This window comes from Seriola lalandi, unplaced genomic scaffold (assembly GCF_002814215.2).
Source record: "Seriola lalandi dorsalis isolate HSWRI2012SDOR001 ecotype SW California unplaced genomic scaffold, Sedor1 jcf7180002054934, whole genome shotgun sequence".
In the NCBI taxonomy this organism is placed as follows: Eukaryota; Metazoa; Chordata; class Actinopteri; order Carangiformes; family Carangidae; genus Seriola; species Seriola lalandi.
The window spans coordinates 79463-99358 of NW_019525486.1; the positions used below are offsets into that span (position 1 = coordinate 79463).

Below are 19896 nucleotides of genomic sequence, written 5' to 3' on the forward strand. Positions count from 1 at the left end.
AGGGGGGGGTGGAGGGGGACTCCCGTTGCCGGCGCACCTTGACGTTTTCGGTGTGGTTGCTGGGGTTGTGTTGTTTTTTGTTTTCACATCATGTTGTTCTGCAGTGAGTTTACCTCCGAGGAGTTCTCCTCGCCCAGGACCTTGTGGTTCTCGTGTTTGGGGGTCAGAGAGTTGTGGATGTTGAGGGAGTCGTCCTCCTTGGGCGAGGCCTTCACCGGGTCCTCCAGCTTGTTCTGGGAATTAGGATCATCCTACCCGGGGAGGGGTGGAGGTGGAGGGGTGGGGGTAGAAAGTACAGTTAGAACCACAACGACAGGTTTCATATTTCCTGTCCAGTAGCAACTTTGACACTGCAGACTGGTGGAAAACTTTGCTTTCACTTATTTCATAGCCTCTGTGGCAAATTCTGACCAAACCAAAAGAGCTGGATTTCCTCAGAGACGAACATTCATCTTTGCTAAAAAATCAGTAACAAGAGAAAACCAGCCCAAGAAACTGTGTCCATTTTTGGAGAATTCTGCAGCTCACACGTTACGTCCGGTGCCAATGTTTGGTGCCAGTTTTGGAAGTAGTGTGTCTTTTATGTGGCGAGGTGGAGGCTGAACGTTGGGTCATGGGTATTTAGTGCTTCTGACTTTCCTGTAGTTTGACCTGCAATTAATGTTCACATTTTACCTGTCACCTGGGGCAAGGTATCGAACCTCGACCAAACTGGTTTGATAAATGTCATGTCATTCAAAAACAAATTTCAATACCTAAGGAGTAAATTAATAAATCCTATCAGCGTCAGGGAGCCAATAGAAATGCAGCATGCTTGGACTAAGATCTAATGATGCTGGTGATTGGCTGTTCATTTACACAAACAGAATCAGAATCAGAATACACTGATCGCTGCAACCGGGTGTGACGCCATGATGCGACAATAAAACTCAAGTGAAACAAAAAATTGTGTGTAGTAATTTTCTTTTCTTTTTTTCTGGATTTGATAAAATTGGTGCCTCATTAAGAATCAGTAGTGGAGTCAAGGTATCAGTATCAGTACTGATATCACAAACTTCTGAATGGTACCCAGCCCTACCGTTACCATGGTGATTCTCTAATGTTACCCAAGTGTTAGCGTTGCCTAACCTAAACCAAACCTTAGCCATACAGTATTTGCCATAAATCTGACTTTTCCCATTTAAAGATCTTGCAAAAAGCAAACATTTTTTAAATCTTTGGCACCGAACGTGACGCAGCATCCAGCAGAATCATCCAGCTGGTGATTGTGTTTAAAAAAAAACAAAAAAACAAAAAACGAACTTTGGCTCAGTACGTTTCTGAAAAACCCCAGAGCTTCGGATTTGTCTTTAATTTCATGCAGTGCAGCAGATTTTCCATTTTCCACCTTCATGCTTTAAAGAACTACACCAGTGTGTTTGCAAGTTTTAGCTCCTCAACTTCAAATCTTTTCTTGAGTACTTGCTTTACGGTCGTAGATATTTGCATCTGTTATTCCAGCTAGTCATTACTTCCCATTCATTTCCGTTTAGTGTTAAAAATCAACAGAATCTTTCAAACATGGAACAAGAAATGAATGGAAACAAATGAATATCCTGGAACAGTAGAGACATACATTCAACTTTCTTAAAACACAGCGGCACTGTTTGGTGATATAAAACACATACTGATTTGAAGTGCAAGAGCTAAAATATGTAGAATAAGTGTGATAAAACACTGGTGCGATCCTTTAGAGTCTGTCCGAATGCAGCAAAATACCCACAAAATATTGTTGCATTTGTTCAGTATCATCCATTTCAAAGCGTCTGGAGGCTCCACTGTTTGATAATCATCATGCTCGGCTGGCATGTTGTGTTTGGTTGAGGAGACAATGAGGTGAACTGCATGAGCGACACCGCCCCTCCCCTTTCAAGCGAACCCATGGCAGCACATGCACATCCACATGCAAGACCCTTCCAAACACACCCCATGTAGTCGCTCATGCAGGATGCCATATCTCCTCCTGCTTCACCTCCATTTTTTATTTATTTTTTATTTTTTTACCATTTATTGTCCCAAAACAAAACAAAAAAGAAAACCGGCCACAAATGAACTGCCCACCCTGGCCAATTATCTGTGGGTACCACCGTCATACATACCCAAACAGTCGCTGGAGGGAAAAAAACAATGTGTTTTTGAGGTTTCAGTTTAAGTCATCTGAATTTAATTAAGGTCAGGGGGAAAACATTGATTGCAGAGTCTGTTTTCCAGCCTCTTATCCCCATTAATATTGCATGGCATCATCGACCCTGCTGCGCCGAGGCATCCTGGGGCGTCCGTCTGCGCCTCTTTGTCCACAGCGCACCCACCCACACACACACACAGACAGACACACACAGACACACAAGCGTGAGCGTGGTGAGACACACAGTCATTCAGAACACACAGGTTGACACACACACACACACACACACATCAAACTCCAGACCCTGAGGCCTGTGCCATTAACAAACACACCCTAATTGAATGTTTGCGTTTGAATTCAATGGCACTTTTAGAAAAGGAAGAGCAGTGAGAACATTTACCCGCTGGCCGTTGGCCTAGATAGTAACTTCAGGCAGGACGTGTGGATACGTCAGTTCCATGGTTACGGGATAGGGGCCCTCTGTCCTCCCGTCAGCGTGAAACTGGAAAATGTGTTTTGTTTGTTTGTTGGATTTCATTGTTGTTGTGCTATGGGTGGAGGGGAGGCGGGCAGTGGGTGGGAGGCACAGAGTCACGAGGACTTTATAGGTGTCATTTTGGGGGGAGCGGGAACAGATATAAACAGGGTTCTTATGATGATGACGATGACGATGATGATGGAGGCACATGGACAGTTCCTAATGTGCTTTTGCTGAATAGTTTTACGCGACATCACAGAAGTTTATGGAATTTATAGCAGATGGGAAAAATCACCTACAACATATTAATCTTTTTAAAATCCCTATTTGTAGATATTTTTTAATATATAACTTCTTTTTTATTATTATTTAATAACAAAGACGGACAAAATTTTAAGTTTTGTCGTACAGTTGCGCTGCGTGCCTGCAGCTTCTGTTCTCCAGTGTCAGTTCGGTTTTGATCAGTCAGCCTGAGAGGCGATTCAGTCGATGGAAATGAAATCCTCTTGGACGTTACAGCCAGCTCTGCCTGAACAATTCATTTTCTGTGTTGAATTTATTTAGTATTGATGAGAAAAAAAGAAAAAAAAGAAAACACACAATTCCATTTCACCGTTTGCTGCAGAGGAAAGCGCGCGGCTGGACTCCGCAGAATTACTGAGGAGGGAAGATTGAGGACAAGCAGGTTCAATCTGCTGCAGTGAATGAAACACAAAGCGTTCTATTACTGCAGGGAAACATAAGAGCTTTTTGTGTTATTGTGCAGAAATGATTGGACGGTGTGTGTGTGTGTGTGTGTGTGTATGTGGGTGTGTGTGTCTTGGCTGTATGTAAAATGTCTGTGTACATGTGTTTTATTTTTCTTGTGTTTGTATGTGGTTCAATTTCTCTGTAAATTCAGCGTTTTCAAAAGGGGTTAACTTCTTCCATTACAAGCCCTCAGTGTGTGTGTGTGTGTGTGTGTGTGTGTGTGTGTGTGACTGCTGTCTGGTCTGGTGTTACAAGGTCCTCGCAAGGTCAATAAATTTCTGCAGCAGGACCAATGCAGTTTTCATGTCTGTTTGTGATTGGTTTTTGGATTTTTGCCTCGGGCTCTGCAGCTTCACCGGGTGTTAAAAGGCAATTTCAGACAATTTTCATGATTTTTGTCTCTGCAGGGGGGTGGGGGGTGTTTACATGACAGGTCGCAGTGCAAACACTAAACTTACCAACTTCCTACTTGTAAAACAATATCTTATGTGTCTTTATTTTGTTTTAGTTGAGTTTCTGCCATCAGTTCCTGACCTTTGAAATCCCACAGCTCTGTTGTTGCTAATAGCATTACCTCTATTTTCACAAGACTCAAGTGTCACCATGAGGCAAATACTAAATACACCTGTGATCCAGATGTAAACAAAAGTGCCGCCCCATCATATGGAAGACGTTTCATACTTCAAATTTAAATTTCAGTTTAAAGCTACTTAACGTGACATATTTTCACAGCCTCTTAAAGGCTGACCTCAGTTTTAACTGCTGACTGAGTGTAAACATCATGGGAATCACAGCAGAGGGAATAACTTACGCTACGTGGTGTTTTGATGCTGCATCTTTTCCGATGTGCTTTGATATTGTTTTGTACCAGTTTTGTATGTCTTATCTGCACAGACAGACATGTAAAAGCCCCCCACTCCCACCCCAGGAGCAAGACGCCCCGGCCTGAAAGAGAAGCAAAACGACTTTGAACGAACTTTTGCTTTTCCCATCTCTTGTGGTCACTTTACGCGTCTCGCTCATCTTTGTGGTTCTTGTGTTTCTTCCTATGACTTTCGTCAGGTGAAGCCCAGAGGCACCGTGACCCCTCGTGTAAGAAGCGACCTTTTTGATTAAAATCTTCACACATCAACACATTAACTTCATACTAATAATAATGAATAATTCATGTGTTGTCCCCGATAAATGGAGGAATAAAGTCAAGTGTGTTAATGCAGGAAGCATCAGCTGATATTTACATCCTCATGAATATTGACGGAGCTCATAGTTTATTCTCTTTTTTAATAACATATCAGTAGATTTGTTTTTCAATAGACACTCGCTGCGTGTTGGAAAATCTGATTTCACAAGTTGAATGAGGAAACGAGTGCAGAATCTGTCCTCAGTGGTGTCTCCCTGTCTGATCATGACTGTAGGACATAGTTTTTTGTTTGTATTTATTTGGCGGGTGGGGGCACAGACTTGGATTGGTCCACTGAAACCTTGAGAGAGGGTGACTGACAGGGCCACAGTAACAATGAGAGAGCTGTTTGGGAGGGTGAGAGAGGTGGGGCGGGACTACTGCATCTGACATTTGGGATTTTGGTCTTACCTCACAGTCGGACTCCTCTTTGGTCTTACACTCCCAGGTGTATCTGCTCATGGTTTTCTGAGGGGAGGGGGATGGGGCAAAGGGTTATACTCCTCAAAAAAGCACTCAAGGCATCCTCAGAGAAAGACAAGATCGAGACGGACAGGGAAAGACAGAGGATGAGGAGAGATTGATCCGAGTGGACGGAGAGAAAGAGGATGAGTGTGAGAGGAGACGATACAGAGAGATTAAGTAGCAAGAAAGATGGAGAGCGAGAAAGGAGAGGCAGACAGGAAGAGATAGAGTCATAGAGAGACTTCCTTTCAGACGACAGCTGATATTCCCAGCTGGCTACAGTATCGCTGAGGTAACACCGGCTCTCTGGTGCTGCCTGCCTGTTATTCTGCATTACCAGTAAATACAGCTTTGGATATTTCTGGTGAGGCTCTGGACCGTAGCGCCACAGACGCTGGGCTGTTAGTTTGGAAGGGAGTTGAGGTTATTTGCTTTATTAGTGAGTGTATTTCAGGTGTATTTGGGGAAAGCTGGTGAGCTGGTTTGGTTTTCGGTTTTGGGAAGCCCATACGTCTGGATGGGTTTTGTATGTGGTTGGAAAATGTGTTAGAAATATAAACCTGGGTTGAATAGTAGTTGGAAATGTTTCTGTGATGTTTGCTTCAGGCTGAGTGGATGTAGGGGGGGGGGGGGGGGGGGGGTGAGTCACATCTGGACCATAGGAGAAAAACACTTTCTTCAAACTGCCTTAACTCATTTACAGGGTTGGATTTCAACACCATTTTCCTGAATCTGAATCTGGCATCTAATCCGTTTATCAAATCTAAATCCTTTTTAAAGACCTTGTTGAATCTATCCACAGCATCACACGGCACCTTTAGGCGCATTAAAAACATTTACAAATACTATTCACTCCAGAGGATGAGCAGGGATTTTAGGGGTCGTGATATGTGTGTGGTATTGAGTTAGGAAGTTAAGATTTTTCAGATGTTGTTAGGAGGTGATGACGTATGTTTTTTTTTTTTTACTACTGTTTTGTGATTTCTTGTCTGTCAGGGTGGTGGAAATGATATTAGGTTGTAGTTACAATAGGTAGATGAGAAGCTTCTCCTCTAAAGGAACGAGATGTCTAAAACTGTTTGGCTAGCATGGAGACAAAAAAGAGAGTTACAGACAAAGAACTAGTTGCTGTAAAAAAAAAAAAAAAAAAAACTACTGATGGAGTTGTTAGAGGGTGGTACCACATCTGCAAGAGACTGAAATATCAAACACAAATGAAAACAAAACAAACTCTTCCTCAGTTGTAGCACTAGCACTACCCATGCTGCTACAACCACAGCGCTGCCGCTACTAGCTACCCATGCTTCAGTTAGTGAGGCACCTGTGGGCTCTCTGCTGCCCCCTGCAGGCAGCAGCGAGGCGTTGCATCTCAGATGTTTATCCTGATCGCCCCCACCGTTTCTCAAAAGTCTCCCCCACACACCTTTAGCTTACCTGGTTGCGACATCGATCTTGCCCCACCTCCCCCGTCCCGAGAAAACCACCATTTTTGACCAGTCGTAACAGCCCCTCCCACTTCCCACCCCCCCAACCCATTTTCAGGATAAACAAGTAAAAGCAGAACATGTTGTTAAAAGTACAGGTTTGGTAAACAGACAGCAAAGCAGAGCTGCAGTGGCGCACACGGCCACCGGATGGTGCATGTTACCGAAAGAGCAGACATGCCATGACATACCGATGCAAGAGGTGATCAGAGAGAGCAGGTTAGAAAGAGACGGGGTGGGGAGGGGCTCGCAGCAAAGGACTGTGGGAGTTTTCTCTCGAAGAGGTCAGGTTAAAGGTTGCTACCAGCACCGTGAGGACAGTCGGCTTCAGGGGGAATTTAGCCTCTAACCCCCGGCTGTGTTAGTGCCCTGATTCACCCACTGAGCTGATTTATGCTGCATCTGCTCTTTGTCAGCAACTAAGTGTCAAAATAAATTATTGTGATGTTGTTTAACGTCCTTTAAATCACGACTTTAAATGAAGACTTCATTTTTTCACTTTTAAGTGGTTAAAAACAACAAGGTTTCTACAGCAGCTCCACAGAACCTGAGCTGTGTTTGTGTGTGTGTGTGTGTCTGTGTGTGTGTTTGTGTGTCTGTGTGTGTGTGTGTGTGTGTGTCTGTGTGTGTGTTTGTGTGTCTGTGTGTGTGTGTGTGTGTGCCATCACCTTCATAACGGGATCAATAAGCAATAAACCAGGAAACTAAATCAATAAACACGATTAAACTATGAGGCTCCACAGCCGTTGCGTTGCCATGGTAACAGGCTGCAAGGGCCCAGTCGCTCCCAAGGAACTTGTCTCTATGAGCCATCACAGCGTAAGTCTGACCACCTGCCAGGGAACATGGCGGGTATCGTTGAGGGTCATGAGAGTGATTTTTGTTATTTAACGTTTTTATTTTTTCCACCAGTAAATAAATATGAGTTCATTCTTTTTACCTTCCTCACTAAATTATGATCACACACATATATTTTTAAAAGCTCATTAAGAACTTTTCAGCAACATGTAAAACTCATTTTCTCTTATGGAGTCCACCTAACGGTCAGACCATTGTGTCGGCATTATGTTTTTACTATTTTAAATTGCAGTTTCGTTTTTTGTCAGAACATTTTTCCGACCCTTCCAGGCAGCCTCTCAATTCCACCCATTTCCATACCATATGAAAATCAATTACCAGACTCCTAATAGATTGTTTGAGTGGTGAAATCAAGTGGTTTCTGACCTTTTTGGCCGGTAAGCCTATAAAATGAAGTGGTGTCTGCTTCCAAGAGCTGGTCACATGTTCAATATGTTGAAGGGCTGTGAGAGTCTGAGATCATCGACTGTTTCATCTAAATAAGTGTTAAAGGTAAAACTACACAGAATTATTAAAAATTATCTTTTTCTTCTTTCCCGTCCCCGTTAAATACCTCACACCCCTCTGATTTATGGAGCTGCAGAAAAAGGTGCATTCACTTTTTGATAAATGGTTAACTGTGATGTAAAATATTAGTTTGTGATAAACTGTCGAACCCTTTAAATGAAATACAGCAACATCCTCTATAGGTTGATATATATATACTGTATATATATATATATATATATATATACAGTATATATATATAGTTTTTTATGGAACAAACCCACGATGGTCAGACGATGATGTGCATCTACAGTGTGCGAGTGTGTGTGTTCCTCCCGTCCCGCCACTTGAGAAAACTCCCACTGTCCATCCCCGCGCTCCGACCTCGCCCATCCCCCTCCTTTAGCGCTTCACACCTCTGAGTATCGGAGGAATACTCATGCCCATGCATTAGAGGGGGAGTCAGGGAGCCCGGGCAGGGTTTGGGGGGGCGGGGGGGATGCAGAAAAAGGGGTGAGAGAGAGAGGCGAGAACCACGTTACCTGACAGATAATGTTATCATAGTAAGCCAATGCACGGGCATGAGGGACGTTAGGAGGGGTGTCGCACAGTTTCCTTACATTTGGGTGGGAGCCCTCAGCGATGGTGGACAGCGAGAAATTATCATTGTGCTGCTCCGATGAAGGCCGGTACTTACTGCTGGGTGTCGGGGGATGGAGGGGGGAGGAGAAGAAGGAGGAGAGGAGGTGGAGGAAAATAGATGTGGTGCGGCGAGGAAGTAAAAGGGAGAAAAGTTTGAGTGAAAGGATGAAAGAGTTGGAGATGAGGTGAGGTGGAAAGGAATAGAGGTTGTAGGGAGGTGAAGGAGGAGGAGGAAAGGAAGGAAAAGGGTGAAGAGAGGAGGAGGAGGAGGGGAGGTTAAAAAAGAGGAGCGAGGAGATGTGGAGGAAGAGGAGGAAGCCAAGAGAAAGGATGAAGGGAATTAGGAGATTTAGAGCGGCGCAGGGGAGTAGGAGGGGAAAAGGAAACGTATTGGACATTTAGGAGATGCACATGATCACCAGGGGAGACAGAGAAGAAGAAGAAGAAGAGAAAAAGGTTGGAAAGTTTGGGAGAGCGTGAGGCAGTTTGAGGATTCGGAGGAGGAGGAAGAATAATGAAGTGTCAGGAAAAGACGGGGTGTGAAATGACATTTGCAGGTGATTATCCGCGAGGTGGGAGAAGCAGGAAAGAAAAGGACGAAGATAAAGAAACGGAAAAACACAAATGGAGAGATGGTGAAACAAGAGGAGGGAACAGGGCAAGAAAAGGGACGAATTTAAGGAAAAGATTATATTGTTGAGGAACAGAGAGGGAAGAAGGGATCGTCAGAGGGAAAAAAAGGAAGGGGGGAGAAAAAAGCAAGAAAGCAGCATTAGTTTGACAGCAGGTCTACGTCTTCTGTTTGTGACTTGACAAACAGAATAAAAAACAGACACACAAACATTTTATCTGTGATGCAACAAACTAAGAACAAAATATTTCATTTTTAAGCATCAGGTTTAGGCTTCCTGCTTCCTGCTTCCTGCTTCCTACCAGCTCAAGCTCTCATTCTGTGAACTGTTTAATCTTCAGGAGAAGAAACGACGCTGTGTTTGTGAGTTTCTGCTCAACGCCGTGACGCACTGAGGATGAGTTCGGCTTTTGTGCTTCTGTCGTTCTCAATCTAATCTGATCAATGGGACGGTCTCCTGAAAACTTGGCGTACTTCTTCAAAACAGACGCAGATAAACACACACACACAGTTTCTTTTCATCTCGTCGGGGGAGGCGGCAAACTTCGGGAGTTCCCTTCTGACAGAGTTAGAGTGAACTCTTTGAATTTTCCTCCTCTTTCTTCTTCGTCTCCGACTCCTCAAAGGGACGAGATGTTTCTCTCAAGGATCCAATGAGACGATAACATTGACAAGAGTGTCACAGATTTGTCTCCCGTTCTCTCACAAGTCTTCCCTCTCATATATGAAACGCCTGTCATTTGCCCCCCCCCCAAATGAACCTTCGCGTCAAACATGTCGCTGCGTTTCCGTGCCTCGCCGTCCAATCCCTCGTCATATCTACAGTTAAAGAGGCTGTGATCTATTTCCTGCCCGTCTCTGATCCATGTGCAGACTTCCTTATGTTCCACAAACACGGTGACAGGACAATCAAAGACGAGACAGCGGCGACACAGAGACAGAGACAGACAGCGACATCTGCTACGACTCTAGCACCAGGAACCAGCTTTGGACCTGTCACTACCAAGAGACTAGAGCATAAAGTGTTAATCTGTGAGCTTTAGAGGGGCTGAAAGGTGTTTCTTGTTACCTGCGGGGCAGAGCCAGACCAGCTGTTTTCAATCTTTGTGCTAAGCTAAGTTAGCCGACTCCTGGCGGCTTCGTATTTACGGTGCAGGTATGAGGTGGTACCTCCAAATTAAACAACGCAATACATTGTTTGTCCCATACAAGAGTTATTTCTGATACGATGCCCACGTATCTGCAGGACATGTTTTAGGTTAAAATTACTACTTGGCTCGGGTTAGGAGACCTTAGTTGCCATGGTTACAATAATAAAAGAAAACGCTTGTATGTGTTGCTACAGAGGGAGCGGACAGGAAACATATTTTGTTGTTTTTTTTTAGGATTCGAGGTGGAAATCATGAATCATCAATGATTTTAATGATTTCGTTCAGTTCAATTCCAACATTCATTGTCACTGTGTTCAATTTTGTCTTATGCAAAGCAGTCCACGATTTATTGTATTTATTTGAATTTGTAAATGTTTTTATTCCCCTTTATCTTTTCTATATATTTTCATCTTTTATCTATTTTTTTCAGATTTTAAATCTTTTGTTATCATCATTTTCATCTCTTGCTTCACTCTTTGCAGTTGTACTTTACACTTGTGAATCGCATGTCTGTCTATACAAATCAAGTTTGACTGGATGATTGATCACTGTTCAAATGCACTGATACACATCAGGTCCAGGTCAAACCAGCCTTCACAAACACTGTGCAGCAGGTGAGCAGTTCATCAGCCTGTTATCATCACATTATGATTCACTGTGTCTTAATCACCAGAAATGATCGGACACAGTCTATCGCGGCGGCGCTGAAAACGACGCCAGCCGTGAAACGGATTCTGAAACGTCTCACAACGAGGATGCATCCATCTTCTCTTCCCTCTCTCTCCCTCCTTCAGTCTCTCTCTCTCTCTGTTTTCTCTCTCCATCTTTGACCGGGATGTTGGGTCTGATCTCGACTGCGGCAGAGAAACACTGCGACTGCAATTACACAGCAGATGGGGGAGTGTGGGAGTCTCATGTATTCATGAGCCTTGTCAGCAGTGCACGCACACACACACACACACACACACACACACACACACACACACACACACACCTCTGAATGTGTCATGCTGAGCTTTATTCTCTGAAGCCACCCTCTCTCATTCCTCTTTCTCTCTCTTTCACTTTCCCTCCTTCAACAGTTTCTCCTTCACTCCCCCCTTCTCCCCCATTTCATCCTGCCCTCCTTTTTACTCCTCTTATCTGTCACCCCCCTCCTCTTCTCACTTTTTTTTTATTTTTGCCGACCACTTGATGAGGTTGTGTGTCTCTTTCATGCTGTACTGTGCCACTACACACATACATACACACACACACACACACACACACACACACACACACACACACACACACTCACAAACACACGCCCCTCAGGTTGCACAGCTGTATGTAGGTCAACCCCGCCTCCCCCTGTTTCTCCCTCCCTCCCCCCTCTCCTGTTCAGACTGCCCTACTTTCAGCTGGATCCAGAGTACCAATGACATCATCCTTTTTCTCCCCTTTTTTTTAAATTTCTGCTTGCTAGCATTACAGCTGCTACTGACTCCACCACTTTCCCTCCTCACCATCATCTTCATCCTCCATACTCTCCTCCACCACCACAAGCCTTGATAACCTTCCTCCTGTCGAGGTAAAAATAAACAGAGCCTGCAGCGAGGGACTCTGCTGTTGCAGATTCGGTCCTTTGGTTCACATTTGCATCCGCGGCGCTCGATCGCCGGGCTGCTGCCGCTGCTCCTCCACAACGGCTCTGTTGCTAGGGAGATTGCTGCTAAAACACCGGCACTGGCAAAGCAATACCGAACCCCCTCACCCCCACCACCCTTTTTTATATTCAATCCAGCCCTTCAATCTGCCTGTCACTCTCGTTCTCTCCTTCAGTTTATATTCAGTCCGCCTCCCTGTAACAGCGCGCTGCGAAAGGAGGGTTCCTCTGGGTTCTTTAATGGTTCTGTGGTTCGGGTTTCGACGTAGCATGTTTTGATTCGAAGACGCATTTGATAATATTAGAGTATCTTATCCAATCAATAGTTTTCAATCTTATTGACGATCGTTTGAGGCCTGAAAGAATAATCTTATTCCATATTTCACAAAGATGAGCAAAAAGATAAATCTAAGAGAAACAGACAGTAATTCATATTTGGAGGTAGTTGTTGTTGTTTCCTCTAAAGTTACACTGCAAAATATCTCAATTTTGTCTATTTTTGAATCCTTAAACCTGCAATAACAACACGCTGACATAGCGAACGTCTAAGACTCGCTAACATCTGGCTTTCACAGGTAGACGTGGGTATTTATCATTTAGCATTTATCCTTCACAAACACTGTAAACAGGCAACAGTGCTGTTACACCACAAACACAAATGTGCTCAGGGAGGAAAGAGTGAGCTGCAGCCCCGAGATTAAGTTTCAAAAACACTGCGGCTCCGACGCTTTCAGGAGCGCCGGCTCTGGGATGAGACGTGACGGATCCGTTTTACCGGTCTGCAGGGCGGCCAGCAGCTCACTGTGTCTCCGGTGACATACATTTCTGTTCATCACCACGATGCGAAGCGACCTTCACATCATTTTATAAGTTGTCAGTATAAAAACATTATTTGATGATTTCTCATCTCTCATCGAACACCTTTAAATCTTTTGTACTTTTTCTCCGCTGCACCATTAATGTTCGTCATAGAACCATTCAGGCTTTAGAGAACCGTTGCGAAAGGTTTTTATAGCACTATATGTTATAATAAAAGCAGCGGAGCTTGATGCTGTGATAAATATCCTCAATGTTAAATCTCCCGATGCTGTAAAACCCTGAAGAATCTTTTCCTGCTTCTTCACTGAACCTTTTTTCTTTCCCTCAGTGAACACCGGTCTTCTCGCCGTCTCCTTCATCTGTCTTGTCATCTGGGTTTCCACCGGCTGCTCAACATCAGCTCTCCGTGCCCCCCCCCCCTTCTTCTTCATCTCCTCCTGCATTCCTTCATGGTCTTCCTCACTACGGACAAAAACATCCAACCCCCCCACCTCCATCAGACTGTCCTTGAAACTCTTCTCTTTTATTTTCCCACCTCCACTCTTTGCCGTTACGTTTGACTGACAGCTCTACGACAGCGGACTGGATAAAATCCAAAGAAGAATCTTTAAAGACTCAATCAAATCTCAATTCAATCTATTTACATTTTTGATTTGGGTTCACATCGTACAAGCTGAACAAGGAGCTGTGTCGTTTCTGGAAAAAAATCTCTGTTTATATAAGAAGAAAAATCTTAAAAATGTTTCCTGTCGTGCAGCAGACAGAATATTTTTCATGCGGATTGGATAACAGTCTTAGAAGATACTGGAAATACATCGAGGACATTGGAAAGTTGTTAAATCAGCTCCTGGGTTTCTAAAAAAAAAAAATCACCGGGTTTTTAATTTCTTTTTTAATGAAAATTTGATGCTTAGCGCCGTAACGAGAATGTGATGGTGATATATGTGATTCTGATTCTGACATGATTCAAAGTGCAGCATCACCTTCACAACCTGATGCTTCTGCTTGTAATGACTTTGGTTCATTGACCAGAAGAAAACAGTCACTACAGCAACAAAACATCTACGTTTTAGATCAATGAAACAAGATTTTAAAAAAGAAAAGAATAAAAATATTAAAATAAAATGATTTCAGAGGCTTTTTGAGCCTTTTTATTCATGTGAGGGGAAAAACTGCTGCAGACAAACTCAAAATCTCTGTTCCTGTTGTGGTTGTAAAGTCTGTCTGTGCGGCAGCTGATCAGTAACGGGTTCGATCCCTGTCGTCGTGTCCTTGAGCAAGGCAGCGAGCGTGTTTCGCTTCCGTCATTCTTTCAAGAAGCGTTAGACAACTTTGAGAAGTTGCTGGTGGAAAGCGGTTCCTGTGTTCAGGGCGCTAAAGCCTCGTCTCGGCTCCTGTGAAGGACACATGCTGTTGTTTACTCCTCACGCCTTTCTTCTTCTTTTCATGTTTCCGCTGAATCTCAAGCGTCCTCTTTTTTTTTTTATAACACGGCTCTTACTCTGCTGTCAGCTCCTGACATTTTACAAAAGGCATTCAGGCTGCTTCCTGTCAGTGGTTTCAGCTCTGCCGCGGTCACCGCCTGTTTGTTTTCTGCCCGTCTCCCATTTCCTCACCTCTAAGCAGCTACTACTCAGCAACAGACTATTTAATAGGAAAAACAACAGCTTCTGTCATTTGCTCAAACAGGTTAAAATGAGCTCTCAGCACAGTCAGTAATAATGTGTTTTTTTTTTTTTGATATTCCTTTCTTTTCTAAATTTTTTTTAATTTTTTTATTCTCCATTTAAAACAAAAGCTTGACTCAAGGGCTGAGATTCAACGATTGCAGCGAGGGAGCTGCTCTGCTCCGTACGAAACCCCCTGACCCAGAATCAGGTCGTCTGCAGGTGTTTTAGCAGCAGGTTCTCCACAAACATCCGACCCCACCGACCAGCCCCGTCAGCAACCCGCCACCCGGGGCCCAACTGAAGATCCGCGGCGCCGCGGTATCGTTACGTGTAGGCGGGGTTCGTGTTTCTTTAACCATGGAGACTGTACTGTCTTTTTTGGAAGAGAAGCATGGATTCCTGTTGATCATTTGGATCAGTTGAATTTAACGCTTGTATGTGTCATGTTCTTTTTCTATTTACACTTCTAAACTTCAGGACTCTTTTCTGTCTCTCAGAGTTTTTTCTCGAGACCACCGACGTATCGACTGAATTTCAACGAGGGCTTAAAGCTGTTGATTCTGTCTGCTTCAGATTTTTATTTCTACCAAACTTCCTTCTCCCTCTCTCTCTCTCTCTCTCTCTATCGATCCGTCTGTCTCTGTCGTTCTCTAAACTTCACACTGAACACAGTTTGGCCCCCGAGGCAGCGCCGGGGCCGCAGAGCCCGAGCTTTCTGCTTCCGTCTTTAAAATTGATGGGGGGTAATGTTCCACAGCCGAGACTCAGAATCTGATAATAATCCTGCTGTGCCACAATGCCTTTGAGCAAGGTGCTAAAGACTTTTTGGTTTAGTTTGATTGATCTAAGACTTAAATTAAGACAAATGAGTCTATTGATTCAAAGACAAGTGTGGAGGACGCTGAAAAAGGAAATCTTGACAGATGTAGTTTCACTTCACCAGCAACTTGCTACTGAAGAAAAGGTCTTACATCTTCCTTTTTTCCTTGTTAGCATCACTGAAAATAAATCTAAGGAGTGAGGTATAGCCCGAGAATGTCACTTTCTAATAATGACTAATAACAACTGTAAATATTTCTTTCTGAATTTGAGATGAATCTTGCCTCTAAACTGGGGCAGGAAAAGAAAAAGACGTGCGGATCAACTCCGTCCGGTTTTTGAATGATGCTGTCACTCGGCTCAGAGCCTTCTCTGACTCTCACCTGCGCTTGCGCAGCTTCTTGTTCTCCGTCTTGAGCACATGGAGCTTCTTGGCGAAGCAGACGACGATCATGAAGAGCAGCAGGACCACCAGAGCCGAGGCGCCCACGGCCAGACACATCACCTGGAACTCGGTCACCACAGACTCGCAGCGAGCACCTTTGTGCCAGATGTAATCCTGGACGTTACACCTGAGAAAAGAGGAGGAGGAAGAGGATGTAGAGGAAACGGGGGGGGGGGGGAGTCATGAGGAAGGAAAGGAAGAGAGAAGGAGGGAGGAAGAATGAAAAGGTAAGAGGTGTGGGCAGACAGGTAGGAAGGGAAGGAAACAGAGAGAGAAACAAGGGAATTGGTTAGTGATGTTAAAGCACATCTTAATGAACCTTTATTCATCAGTGTGTGAGCAGCACTGAACATGACAACACGCTTTGAACGCCTCCCTTTTCTAATTCGGTCTGATCATGGATGTTCAGGATTCCTCTCTGTTCCCGATTATCTTCAACTGTGGAATCTGAAGCTCTTCATACGTGGCTCTGGAAAAAAAGCTTCAAATGTTTCACAACATGTTGCGTGTTACATAATTCTTTAGTGTTATTGTGAAGTAATCGACGCCAGGCGCTTCGCTCAGAAAGGATAATGTCATCACTTTGTGTCTGAAAATAGAAAGTGAAAAAAACAAAAAAAAAGAGCCTGGGGCAATTTTCAGGCTGTAAACACACTCACTGTCATTCACACACACACACACACACACACACACACACACACACACAGAAATACACACACACACACACAAACACACACACACAGTCATAAAAGACATTTGCTCTTATAAGATCTAACACATTGCATATGGGCATCCATGTGTGGATGTACATTATGGGCACATATGTGGACACACACACACAAACACACACACACAAACACACACACACAGCCGCCATCTGAGTCCCAGACTCCCTGCGTAGCCGTTTGGCAGAGTGCGGCGTCCGCCCGGGGACATAAACGACAGGCAGATGGCTTTGTCTACAGACTGTTTGGCAGTGTAAAATATCAAATCTATTTCACCACTTCACGAAACCATAACGCTGCTGAGCGACTGTTTGTTTCCATTAAAAATACAGTAAAGATTTACAGTATCCGTCTGGATTTATGGATGAAATGAGTTTTGCTGATTTAGATAAGCTGTGTGTGAATGAAAGGCAAAGCTTTACATTTTGGGAGATACATTTATTTCCTTTCTGGCTGAGTCAGATGAGAAGATTGACACCAGGAGCTGGAGCCAGCAGGCGTCTACTGTAGCTTAGCTTATAGCACAATAAGAGGGGGATGCACTTTTCAAACACACCGCTATCAACACCTTAAGCTCAAACACAGGAGTAGTGAGTTTTGTCTTCACTGGGAGGTCGCAGACAAGCAGCAGAGATGCTGTGTAGACAGATGAACTGTTCAGTTACAGCATGTAACTCACTCTAAAACGACTAAATGTTTGTGTGCTACTATAATTAAACAAACAAGATACATGTAAATTCAGCTTTGGAGGTTTTGGTAGGTGTTTTTAAACTTTGGACGGAGCCAGGGTGTTTCCCCGTTTTCATCAAGCTGCAACTTCTGAAGTTCTAAAAACTGCAGTTCCTCCAATGACCACTTGAGTCTAAAGGTGAGTCAGTCCCCATAGACTCCCATGTTAAAATGTCCAACTTTACAGCAGAAATAAACACGATTACAGACTGAATTTTTATACAACTTCCCTGTTATGCATAATAGAGGGCGTGGCCACTTTGAGTGACAGGTGGGTGAGCGTATACGCGGCACAAACCAGACATGCTCCGAAGTCTCGGCTCCACAGACACACCGCCTCTTCGCCCTTTTATCGCTTAGCCGGGAGTCAGTCGCTGCCGCGCTTCAGAAACCAACAACCGCGCTTCACGAATCTATAGGTGACGTCACAGGAGGCGACGTCCAACGCTATATACAGTCTATGGTTTCTGTGTCTTATGCTAAGCTAATCTAATCATCTCCTTCCTCTCATCCAAATCTAAACAAGGAAGCAAATAACTGTTTCCAAAAATGTCAAACTGCCTTTAAGTACAGTTTTGGTGATTAGGTAATTGCATGAATCAGCAGGTGTACAGGTGTTCCTAATAAAATGCACACACACACACAGATGAAGGAGTATTAAATGAATGGAGGTGTGGGGATGTACGGCCGCTCCTGCTACGCTCTCTCCATGCTAAGCAGGTTCCTTTCACCCGTCGACTTCCTGTATCCTTCCTGAATCCTTGACGCTTTTATTTTGCCAGCTGAAGGGAAACGCTGGCAACAAGCCAGGAGGCATTTTGAGAGTATGTGAGAACGTGAGAAAAAGAGAGAGAGAGAGCGTTGAAGCCTAATATCACATTTTCAAGGAGACTTCGATGCACTCAACCTCGGAGCGTTTCTGCTCGTTTCGTACAAAGAAGAGGTTTATGTAAGTCAGGGTCGGGTGGAGGGGCGAGGGTGGGGGAGGGATGCAAATAGAGAGAGGGAGATGAATAAAAGGAAGGAGGGCGAGCGAGTGAGGATGTGCTGGTCGTCATGGCGACCCAGCTGAGCGGCAAACGCAGCAGATGCGGCGCTGACATGTCATTCCATCACACGCACGCACGCACGCACGCACCCTCGAGCAGCCGTGCACGGGAGACACAGTCGCTGTTTTAGCGGCCATTTCTTTTCTTTTCTTTCCTTCCTCTCTTGTTTCTTCGCTCCTGCTGCTGTGTCTTCTTGAAAATCTCTTTTTCTTGTTCACCGGCTCTTTACCTCCCCATCTTTCCTCTCCCTCCCTCCCTCCCTCCCTCCCTCGTCCCTCCTTCCTCCTCCTCTTCCCTCCTGCACTTTGCCAAGCGCCTCCAGCTGAATCGTGTCTCTGCTTTCAGGGTTGTGCAACTGACATTAGGAGGAAAACACAGCGGTCTGAGGTGGATGTTCTGGTCGGGTTGTAATTGTAAAGAAATGAGAAAAACAAAACCCGACTACTCAGCTGAGCTGCACCAACAAGTATTACCAGTGTATCTACGGCCTGATGCATCTTGTGCCTCTCAGCCGTCGAGCTGAGTCGACTCTAAACTATTCACCTCTGTGTTTCCTTTGAGGTAAATGCTAACATCAGCATGCTAACAGGATCAACATGACGGCGCTAACATGCTGATGTGAAGCAGGTGAAATGTTTACAAGCATGTTAGCATGATATCACTTACTAATTAAAGTACAACTGAGGCTGATGGGAAAATGATAGTTTTGCAGCTGTTTGGTCATAAATCAAAACCTTTGCACAAACTGAAATGTTGACCTGAAGATGGCGCTAGAGGAAAAGGTTACTGGATCATCAGAGTGCGGAGGATTCATCCTCTGGGCACCATGAATGAAGCATCCGGTGCTGTCAGAGCTCTCAGGGCTGTAGAACACCAAATGTGGATTAATCCGCAGCTAAAAATAGTCCCCAACAATGCATGATTTACTTCTGTTGGAGTAAATGTTTCCTGAAACTACACTGTCCAGCTGCTTTAAGAAATTATCAAGGAATTAAAAAAAAAAATGAAAGTATATATCTGCACATTTATAAAGATTTAAATTTACAAATGGCGGTCTGAGAGTCACAGGCAGGGAAATATTAATAAAGTATTAATAATAATGATAACTGTTGGTTCTGATCTTTTCAAGGGATTTGTCAACAGTATAAAAAATACAGAATGACATTGGCCTTATCCATTAAGATTTCTGGAACCTGGTTTAACAAACTGACATGAGAGGCAATGAGCTGTGTCTGAATCTCACAGACGGTGTTGGGATTGAATTTCCTTCTCCACAAGTCTCACGTCCAGGGCAGCTGCACAGAGTCAAATTGGAAATGACGCCTCATCAGGGACAAAGAAAACAGAGTTTTTTCCCTCCCCGACCCGTCATTATCTCCATCGCCGTGGCTCAACACGGCCGCATTTAAAGGGGAGTCGAAGCCCAGCAGGAATACAGAAGAATTAGCATCGGGGTGGCCCGAGCCACCTCACAATGAACTAACAAATCCCCTCAATATTTACCTGATTAGGCCGGCCCGCTGGGGCGAGAGAGGGAGAGCCAGACAGACAGAGAAAGAGACAGAGAGTCTTTAATTTAACTTACAAAGGGTGACAATTGTGCAGATGTGGCTGCAGCCCTCTAATAAGACCCCCTGTTGGTTTTGATGAGGAGTAATGGAGGGTGAAAAGGGCAGAGAAGCGGAGGCTGCTGAGGCGAAGGACAT

The 19896-nt window shown here is 44.3% G+C and overlaps 1 protein-coding gene across 8 annotated transcripts in view; it reads right to left on the reverse strand.

Moving 5' to 3' along the window:
• The window catches only part of cspg5a (chondroitin sulfate proteoglycan 5a), a 53020-nt gene continuing 33124 nt past the window's right edge, over window positions 1–19896 (reverse strand). The window contains exons 3-7 of one of the 8 annotated variants that reach the window (XM_023393415.2): window positions 15626–15814; window positions 8486–8564; window positions 4984–5040; window positions 2565–2666; window positions 164–251 (exon numbers count right to left, since the gene is read on the reverse strand). In XM_023393415.2, the coding sequence (XP_023249183.1) occupies window positions 2580–2666; window positions 4984–5040; window positions 8486–8564; window positions 15626–15814 (412 nt within the window). In that variant the 3' untranslated portion in view covers window positions 164–251; window positions 2565–2579. Of the gene's footprint in view, window positions 252–2564; window positions 2667–4983; window positions 5041–8407; window positions 8565–15625; window positions 15815–19896 lie in introns of all 8 variants that reach the window. The other 7 variants (XM_023393411.1, XM_087170207.1, XM_023393414.1 and 4 more) reach the window with 7 other exon arrangements.